The 11,107-nt window shown below is 37.1% G+C and overlaps 1 protein-coding gene across 1 annotated transcript in view; it reads right to left on the bottom strand.

The window, feature by feature from the left end:
- LOC126175390 (disks large-associated protein 5-like) overlaps positions 1 to 8,637 on the bottom strand; it is a 179,766-nt gene extending 171,129 nt beyond the window's left edge. Inside the window, exon 1 of the mRNA XM_049922172.1 lies at positions 8,357 to 8,637. Within this exon, the coding sequence (XP_049778129.1) occupies positions 8,357 to 8,528 (172 nt within the window). The 5' untranslated portion in view covers positions 8,529 to 8,637. The remainder of the gene's footprint in view (positions 1 to 8,356) is intronic.
- Positions 8,638 to 11,107: the final 2,470 nt, after the last annotated feature.

Raw genomic sequence — 11,107 nt, forward strand, 5'->3', positions numbered from 1 at the left:
TATGAATTTGCAAACGAACTTTTAGAGTATGTATGGCCCATAGTTGTAACAAATGGTGATTATAGTTAATTATATTAAAATGGCTAATACAGAGCAACTTGGTAGAGATATTGTTAATTATGGAAAACGTGTCTCATCAATTTTCAATTTGCTAATTCATAACCTGTGTAACATTAACGCCATGTGCAATGATATAGGCATTGATACATACTGAGATGATTATTCCCCCTAATGATTATCCTAATTACATTCCTTCTCCTATCTAGTGAACTTTGGCCGTTGTTAAATACTGACTACAATGAGTAAGGTTTCTTCCACTATGAAATTAAACTGAATTAAAACACCATTTATTAATAGCAAACAGCTTTCCATCACACAAAATTTTTCCAAAATAATCCTATTTGCTAATGCTGTGTGCCACTAAATAGCGAGAACTGTTGACCTACAAGGCCATCCATGGCTCACCAACTGTTTGCTTAGCCTGCTACTAAATACTGTTGGTGTCAGCAATTATATTACTTTCAATCATGTAAGAATATAATATTCCCTTACAGATGCCACAGATTTGACTTGTAAAGAAAATATTTTCACTTGTTCCCGAATTGTCAGTTTCACGAGGCAAAAACATCCTGTTGAGTTCAAATACACACCAGACTACATGGACCTAGACAACAGCCACCAGGAGGCAGGCATTCCTAATATTTCCAAGCACTGCTGCTGCTGCTGTCTCAGCAGTAGGTGCGGGCTACACCCCACACACCAGCCTATTGGCACTGGCGACCACGCTACAGACCTAGCAATGCTGGCTCCTGAATCTCAGGTCATGTTCTGACTGTGCTTCATGTCGTTCTTTGTACTCAGCATTGCTTGGTTCTTGATATTGCTACATCTAGACTCTCGATTTAGTTTACCCTTGTCATTCTGTCAAGCTGTCTGTGCTGTTCGTTCATCACTGATGGTGATTTGCCAAAAACCACAGAAAGATAACAGCAATGTTCTCGGCCCCAGAGTCTATGGGTCATGTCCAATTCCACTTCCTATAACTGGTGACAAGGATAACTCAACTGTGTCCTATGGAACTTCCAAACAGAACATTTGTGAGCACAACCTCTCGAATTTTTCCAATATTTTCATTGATTTGAGCAGTTAGTGGACATCCAGAATGAGGTTCGCATTAATCAACATGTCGCCATTTTTAAATCGAGAAAACCACTCTTACACTTGAGGTTTTCCTCAGCATCATCTTGGTAAGCTGTTTTCAACACTTAAACCGTTTCAGCAGCATCTTTACAGAATAGAAAAAAATTTCATGACTGCACATTGTTCACTTAAACTTGCCATTGTAAAAAATGGAACAGCACTAGCATAAACAATTACTGCAGATGAACAGAACAAGCCAGGTCCTTAAAGGTGGCACTGAACCGGCAATGAGTTGGGCTATACACACACACCTCGTGGCAGAAATACTCTGCCCATAGCAATGTTAGTCCAGGGGCTTTGTTCGTTTTGTACCCTTTCATATTTTTTGTCGGCGTCTTCAACAAGTTACATGAAGGATGTAGTGTAACACCTAGGCAACATGACAGAAGGAAAGAAGTAAGATAGAAGAATGGGAAATTAATGATTTTGCTGTTGTTGCAGTTGATCCGCATGTTAGCTTCCGCTAAATCACACGAAGAAGTGGCACAAGTCAAGCAAGGGTCAAACGCATTCTCCATTGACATAAGTTCCATCACTACCACACCCCTCTCCATCAAGAGCTACATAGAAACTATTATGAGAGCTGTGCCAACTTCTGTACATGGATATTAAGACTGGATATTTCAGATGTATCTTGTTTAGTGATGAAGCCATGTTTACCAGTCATGGCCAGGTAAACCATCAAAACATGCACTATCGGTTTACTGACAATCCCATAGAACATCGGCATCCATGGAGTGTAAACGTGTGGTGTGGGATAGTGAACCACCAGCTCATAACCTCATTTCTAATAGATAGAACACTGCGTGTGCACAAGTATCGTAGCCTCTAAACAGACCACCTTGCTAGAGGATATTCTTCTGCAGACTAGGAGGAACCTATGGTACCAACATGATGGTTGTTCAGCTTATAGCACATGAAGTACTACAGCATGTTTTCACAGACTCTTTCAAAATCATTGCACTGGACGCACAGGACATGTACCTTGGTCATCTCACTGACAACATTTGATGTCTGTAGCCTTTTTTTTTCTGTGGCGAAAGGTGAAAAACAATGTCTACAAGTATGTACCAACTACACCTGATAATACGCACTGACATTACTGCAGTCTGCTCTGTCACATCCATGAAATGCAAGCATGTGTGCATCAGCCATTCCATAATGGACTGGAAGGATGTATTACCACTGCCAGAGGTAATTTTGAACACAACTTGCAATGGTCAATTGTCTCGTTACTGGTCAGATTTCACATAACTACTATACGAAGTTAAGTTGGTCTTCGGGGCGTGCTGCCACAGGTGGGTCAATCCATATCTTGTGCCTTTACTGGATGGTGGCCATTTTTATTTGTAGGCGCACGACGATTTTTCAGTCTGGAGACATTAGCGAAAATTAGAATATCTCTGTACTGGGTAAGTTACAACATTGCAACTGACACAATTGTTCTTTAGAGAAGTGTCCTCTACAACAATGTCTATTAAACAAAACACCCTAAATTAAAAAATAACCAGTCAAAATGACCTCCCAGTTGGGTATACAAATTTTTCAAAAATCCATTTTTTTAGGCCCAAAAATAACAAACAAGGAGTGATTTATGAGAGTATTTTTTCCTATAGTTAGATATCATACACTACTAGCCTCATATAGAGCATGAACACTTACAAATGTTCCCTTAATTTTTTTTATTAATTTTTGAAATTTGGAAATTTCCCATTTTTTTTAGTTTGGTGTTAGTTATCTCAGGTGGGACTGAATATAAAAATATGATTTTTGCACAGTATTTACGCCTATAAGATAGCAATGTACTGTAAAAATTTCAACATTGATATCTGACTGTGAACAAAGATATGAATTTTTGAAAATGAGGAGATAATTCACATTACTCTACAACTGATCTAATGGCTGTTGCCTATTTATATGGTTTATTGTTTCACTGTAACAAAATTTAATTGTGACATATTTAGTTAACACTATCAACCAATATTCATTTATTTATTTTTAATAATGAAAAATTAAACAAGAGGAGCTTTTGCTTTTGTTCTATGGTAATAAAAATGCCCATTTACGTTTAGGTTTATTGTCAATAAAGAAGTACATTATTACTGGGTGTGGCATTGTTGTCAGTCTGTTCTGAAATCTCTGTTAGAGTGGATGTACATACTTCATTGAGAGTGTAGAATGTGTGACATGCTTTGTTCTGTGTGTAATTCGTAATTAATTTTCAGAGTGTAACTGGAGTGCAATAACATGGATGAACAGTGCTCTGTTGGACAGATAGCAAGCAAAGTGTGTCACAAAACGGTTTACAGTTCAGTTTCAAGAAACTTGAAAAATGTCAATGACTTTGATGAAGTTAGACGAACTTTGTTTAAATTTCGAGTACGTTCTTCTGTAACATCAGTGTGTTGAGTATCATGAGAAGTAATATATCCTGAAGTACAACCACATTTTTTGAAGAAAGCGCTGTGACCCACTTAAAGTTCATAAAAAGCCTATTACTAAAGGTTTGAGGGAAGTAAAACTTACATTTGTCCTTGTTATGTGAGAGTGAAACAGCTTCCCAAGTGAAACATAACGTGATTCCTGTAAATTCCCTGTGCCCAAATTTTTACTCAAAAATATTTGTTGTGAATCCAGAACCAGAATCATGTAACCTTGTTAATGACATTTATATTCCTAATGAGGAAGCTGTTAGCATATTGGATTTTGCTTGTTGTAAGTTAGATGTATCTCCTGTTTCGAAAATAATAAAATTAAGTAGCAGAAAAAGAAAAGCAGCTATTGAAAATAATGTACAACAAATTTCAGACAAAATTAGAAGGGACTTGGAATCGTGCTTTAATAATACAGATACCAACATAATTTCTAAAGAAGAAAACCTACCACCAGCATCATCTGACACTGAATCTTTGAGCTTAATAGAGAAATTAAAAATTAAATTTTCAGCGACATCTAAAGAGGAAAAAGTTAAAATTTTGAGTTTGCTCCCTGACTCATGGTCAAGAGAAAAAAAAATAGTTCATGAATTCAACATTTCTCATTGTTTGGTTAAACTAACCTGAAAATTAGTGAAAGAGCAAGGCATTCTTCCAGTTTTAGGAAAGAAGAATGGAGTAGGTAGGCCTATAAGTGACGAAACAATTAAAAAGATCCAGCAGTTTTTTGAAGATGATGAAAACAGCAGAATGTGCCCAGGTTGCAAAGACAGCAAAAGATTTGTTATAGATGAAGTTAAAGTAACAAAGCAGAAACGACTAGTGCTGTCAAATTTAAATTATGTAGCTTTCAAAAATTCTCATCCTCAATGCAAAATTGGAAGGTCAGAATTTTGTGACGACCGCCTTAAGTGGTGTATTTCAGCTGGATCCTCAGGAACACTCTCCATATGTGTGTGTTAATATCATCAAAATGTCAAACTGATGATTGCGGGTGCAAAACTCAGTGATCTTAGCTACAAACAGTTACCACATTTAATGGTCTGTGACACTAACAGTTATGACTGCAGGATGGGTTTGTGTAATAAATGCCCCAGTAAGGAAACCATTGTTGAATTGTTTCACGAATATGATGAGGAAATGCCATACAGTATTACCTTCAAACAGTGGGTCACAACTGACAGGGCAGAAATGATAACAGTGGTTGAATCTCAGGAAGAGTACTTGGAATCTGTAACTGATAACATACAAAAACTCAATGTCACCACTATATTTCTAAAATCCAAAGTAAGTTTTTGAAGGACAAAAAAGGACAACTTCATGAAACTGAATACATAGTGCCAGCTGATTTTGCCGAAAATTTTACACATGTGATTCAGGATGCAATACAAGAGTACCACTGGGTCAATGACCAGGCAACAGTTGATCCATTTATTCCCTACTTTAAAAATGAGAAAGACGAAGTTTGCAGTTCTTCAATTTGCATTCTAAGTAACTTCTTGGAGCACAGCACTTTGATTGTACATGTGTTACAAAAGTATGGAATAAATTACACAAAAGAACATTTTCCCAAGGTTGAGAAGCTGATATACTTTCCAGATGGAAGTGGTAGTCAGTATAAGAACAAAAACAATTTTTCAAATCTGAGCAACCACAAGGTAGCCTTTGGGTTGGAGACTGAATGGCACTTTTTTGCATCTTGCCATTGTAAAAATGCATGTGATGGGGTAGGAGGTCCAACAAAACACAAGGTAAGTAAAGCCAGCCTACAAAGACCAAATTCTCACAATACAGGACATGTATGTCTTTTGAAAGGATAATATTAAAAGGGATTACCTATTTTCTGATCAAGAAAGAAGTAGTAGTTCTGCACATGAAAAGAACACTCCAAACTAGATTTGAAAACTGTACAGCAATACAAGGACAAGGCATTTCCACAAACTGCTTGGTATTGCAGAAAACTTAGTTCGATGCTGTGTAACATCAGAAACCGAACTTTATGAGGATCATTGTGGCAGTAAAATTACACCTCTGTCTTTAACATTGAATGATATAGTGGTATGTGCGTATGACAGACATTGGTGGCTTGCAGAGGTTGAAAGAAGTAGTTTGGAAAACAATGATGTTTGGCTCTGAGCACTATGGGACTCAACTGCTGTGGTCATAAGTCCCCTAGAACTTAGAACTAGTTAAACCTAACTAACCTAAGGACAGCACACAACACAGCCATCACGAGGCAGAGAAAATCCCTGACCCCGCCGGGAATCGAACCCGGGAACCCGGGCGTGGGAAGCGAGAACGCTACCGCACGACCACGAGATGCGGGCAACAATGATGTTTCTGTGCATTTTTTATCACCTTACTGGCCCAAGAACATCATTCAAGAAATCTACTAGTGACAAATGTTTTCAGGAAACTTTCAGTGCTGTAACTTACCATAGCTACTGGGATATCTTTTTCTATATCACAGATGCTGTCTGAAGAAATAAGTGTCCTTAACATTCACCACCAGGTTTAGGAACAGTCGTGTCTCGAAGGTTGTTAATTGAAAATATTTATTTTAGGTAGCCTATGTCAAAATAATATAAATGTTAATTTCAGTGATGATTCCACTTTCTGTATATAATTCAGTACCTTAGTTCAAAAATAACTTTTTATATCCTGCCAATATCACACATGAATAGGCAACAGCCTTAAGATCAGTTTTAGAGTAATGTGAATTATCTACTCATTTTCTAAAATTGATATCTTTGTTCACAGTCAGATATCAATGTTAAATTTTTACAGTAGGCCTACATTGCTATCATATAGGTGTAAAAACTGTGCAAAAATCATTTTTATATTCAGTCCCACCTTAGATAAATAACACAAAACTTCACAAAAAATGAAAATTTTCAAATTTCAAAAATTCATAAAAAATTAAAGAAACATTTGTAAGTGTTCTTGCACTATATGAGGATAGTAGTGTATGATGTGTAACTACAGGAAAAAATATACTCTCATGAATCACTCCTTGTTTGTTATTTTTGAGAGCAAAAAGTAAATTTTTGAAAAATTTGAAAACCAAACTTGGAGGTCATTTTGACTGGTCATTTTTGAATTTAGGGTATTTTGTGTAATAGACAATGTTGTAGAGGACGCTTTTCTAAAAAAAGTCATGTCAACTGCAATGTTGTAACTTAACCCAATGCTGAGATATTCATATTTTTGCTAACATCTCTAAATTGAAACATTGTCGCGTGATTACAAACGAAAATAGCTGCCATTCAGTAAAGGTGAAAGGTAATTTTTTTTTAAAAAAACTGTTTTGAACTTCTCAATTATAAGGCAATCACATAATACACAAATATGGTCAAGCAACCAACTTAATTTTTATTGTACCACTTCATTTGGATTGACCCACGTATTGTACAAGTATCTGGTTTGGTAACTTTTCAAAATAAGATATACCAAACAACTCTCAATAGAATCCTATAACAAGCACCACAGACATTCTAATTTACCCCACTTTTATTTTGTTAATGTCAAATGACATTGTTCCATTTGAAAAAGCAGATGTTTGGACAGAAAATATGCTAAGTACTAATACAATCTGTTTATTGCTAACTATATGAGACCCTGACTTCCAACCCATTATGTGAAAACTGCATAACAACAGCACTTCCCATTTCTGCCAAATTTGTGGAGCAAGTTTTAGGTGATTCACACGAACATAAAACATTAACAACATAGGATAAGGTGAGAATAGGACAGGAAGTCAGCCAAGGCCTAAACAAAGGAATCATACTAACAGTGCCCTTAGCGACAAGGAGAAATTATGTAAGACAAGTCAGAGTGGGTGGACAGGGAATAAACACTGGTCCTCTCGACTACGAACGTCCAGTACTTTAAGGCTGGAGTGGCCACCTCACTTGGTACACGATTGGAATGTAACTAAGTATTGTTGACATTGTGACTTCACTAATGCCCTACCTCTTATAGGACAGAAGTAACTCAGCATTAATGATAATCCTCAGGACAATAATACACGTGGTCAAAATTTGGAACAGAACAGCATTTTTTTTTCTTAAGTTTGGTGCTAACACAGATACTACTTTGGAAAACAGGGGTACAATTCTGGGCAAAATATCTCTAATCAAGCTGGGACAAGATGAACAAAAACCCCAGTGAAAGATTTAGCCAATTTTCCCAAAGCCTCATATGGCACTGGGTGATAATGGGAGTACTCATTTGTTAACAATTCAATCAAATACACTGGCACTGTAGAAATGACCAATTTACTGACTATTTGGGCAGGATACGTCGATTTCAAACTCGGCAGCAAAATACTAGACCAGTTACGAAAAAAATTTACGATTTTAATTGAGACACAGCTTGGCGGAACACAATAACTGTTACGGTATATTGTGTTATGGAGGCAAGGCTAACATCATGCACAGCGGCAATTATTTGTGATGATTTTTATGAAGGACTAAAATACGTCATAAGTTAGCTATGGTTAGAAAAGTGTATTATATCTTATCAACTACCAAAATCCTCTTGAAGCAGAAAAAAGGATTTATTGCATTCACAAGTTACTTATATTTCTAACATTTAGATAATGTTCACTATTACTGCAGCACTCGTCACCGTTCCTGTAAATACGTAATGAGCAACGAACTGAAAAAAATGGTTTGAAATTTCGTCGACGGATAAACACAAGAAAACCGGAACATACTTACGCCTTTCCGTTGATTCTGTTTCTTCTTCACTACCAGCCAGTCTCTGCTTATTAAAAATATTATCCCGTTTGTTTCTACGCTCCGTTTGCATAAGCGCTGCTGTAAGTTCACGTCTAAGTTTTACACTTGTTATATTCGGCTGTTTCTGTTCAATTCTGAATTTATTACTCATCTTCGAAATACAGAGCACTAAGTCAAACCTCGAAAACGACTTTCTATCTAAACTTTCGCGCCCTTTACATTTTCAGCCATGGATAACATCTTCACTCGTATGGCATAGGGTACCAACTGTAAAATATCGACAACAAAGTTACCTCTGATTTTGCAAACATCACTACAAAGTCCTATAAGTACCAGCAGCCTGTGTCCAGGTCGCGTCACATTTAACTACAAATAAATTTGTGCACAAAATGACAACAATGAAATTTATTTTTAATATGATGTCTACAATGGACAGACATTAAGTCTTAATTCTTTGAATTGTTTCCTCTGTATTTTAGACTCTTTCGTGACCGATTTCTTTAAAGCATGTGACTCATTGTCACGCCTACGCTCATTATCGAGAGTACGTGCGTATGGGCTATCAAGTGAAAATTGCGATTGTAATGAGCATTTCTTGGTAGGAAATACATAGAAAGACTCTTGAATATTAACTTAATTGATTCATCCCGTGAAGATAAAATGATCGATTTAAGGTCGATTCCCACTGGACGTCAAATTTAGAGGTAGGCCAAACGATTATTCTGCAGTAGTGCAGTAGCCGTTATCACGGTTCCAGTTATTCTTTGATAACTGTTATTTTCCGCAATTTGTAAAACGGTCCATTTTAACACAAGTGATGTATCACGTAGCAAATACCGTCCGCACTGGCGGAATGTTACGTAATACCACATATTTATACATTTGTACTATTACAGCGCCATCTATCACAAAGCGAAAAAAGTGGTCCAACTAAAACATTCATATTTCTTTACGTACGACACGAGTATGTAATAAAAAATGGGGGTTCGTATTTTTAAAAAATGCAGTTGATATCCGTTTAACCTATGGCAGCGCCATCTAGCGGGCCAACCGTAGCGTCATCTGGTTTCCCCCTTCAAGCTTTGTTCTTTGTAGTTTTTTCGTTTGACGCTTATTTCAGGAGATATTTGGCCCGGTCACAATCAATGGAGAAGCACTCTCTCCCAGGAGTGAGTTGTCTTTGCCAATACATAATTTACAAATTAAGCACAAAACACGCAAATTCCAGTAAATATTCAAAATACCATGATCATCTGTTAAAACAAAATACTACTCGGAATAAAAATTCATAGATAGAACATATTTCACACTACCAGCACACTTTTCTTGTGGAGGAGGGGAGGGGGGCTTCTTGTAAGGAACTAGGAAGTTTTAGTAATACATACATAAATAATGAGTATAAAACTGGTAGGTTCTCACTTTCAAATAAAGATAAGGCAGTAACAGTTTCCAAAATTGCAAAGCAGATAGCAGCTGAATTACACATAGAGGATGACTTCATGGGAATTTATAATGAGTTGATGCTCTTATTAGTGTGCAAGAATGGCTTCCACAGTCATGACAGTTCTCTGTATTTACAATCTTCTTACGATTTCAGGAGAGTGTTATTACTATGGTGTACAGAGTACACATTACAATTTTGTATATGTGCACACTGGACTCGCATTCGGGAGGATGACGGTTCAATCCCGTCTCCGGCCAGGTTTTCTGTGATTTCCCTAAATCGTTTCAGGCAAATGCCGAGATGGTTCCTTTGAAAGGGCACGGCCGATTCCCTTCCACATCCTTCCGTAACCCGAGCTTGCGCTCCGTCTCTAATGACCTCGTTGTCGACGGGACGTTAAACACTAATCACCACCACCACCTTTGTAATGTAACTGGATGACATTGCATGATATACATTTTTCTCAAATGAATAAACAGATCAATCAAAACAAAGTCAATAAACAGGTAAAATAGAAAAAGATGAGGCAAGATATGACTTGTCTACTTGTGTGTAACCTATACATTCATTTCCATTTTTTGAAACTAATGAGGCAATCACAGTGACTGGGCATTTGCAGATGGCATTTCTCAAATTAACATAACCTCGTTATCCACACATTACCTTCATGCTTAGAAATAATTAGGTACTGAAAAAGTAACACGTTACATTATTTCTAAGAATCAAGCTTTTTTTCTGAGTCATCAGTCTTCTGATGCCAACTCCTGTGCCAACCTTTTCATTCAGAGTATCAGTTGCATCCTATGTCCTCAATTATGCATTGGATGTATTCCAATCTCTGTCTCCCTGTACAGTTTATTATCCTCTACAGCTCCCTCTAGTGCTATGGAAGTTACCCCGTAATGCCTTAACAGATGCCCGATCATCCTGTCCCTTCTTCTTGTCAGTGGTGTTTCTGTCCTCACCGATTCTGCAGAGAACACCCTCATTCTTTAACTTATCAGTCCACCTAATTTTCAGCGTAGTTCTGTAGCACCACATCTCAACTGGTTCAAAATTCTTCTGTTCCGGTTTTCCCACAGTCTATGTCCAACTACCATACAATGATATGCTCCAAACATACAAGTACATTCTCAGAAATTTCTTCCTCAGATTAAGACCTATGTTTGATACTTGCAGACTTCTCTTGGTCAGAAAAGCCTTTTTCACCGGGGATAGTTTCCTTTTTATGTCCTCTTTGCTCCCTCTGTCATGGCTTATTTTGCTGTCTAGGTAGCAGAATTCCT

This window comes from Schistocerca cancellata, chromosome 3 (genome assembly GCF_023864275.1).
Source record: "Schistocerca cancellata isolate TAMUIC-IGC-003103 chromosome 3, iqSchCanc2.1, whole genome shotgun sequence".
Classification (NCBI taxonomy): Eukaryota; Metazoa; Arthropoda; class Insecta; order Orthoptera; family Acrididae; genus Schistocerca; species Schistocerca cancellata.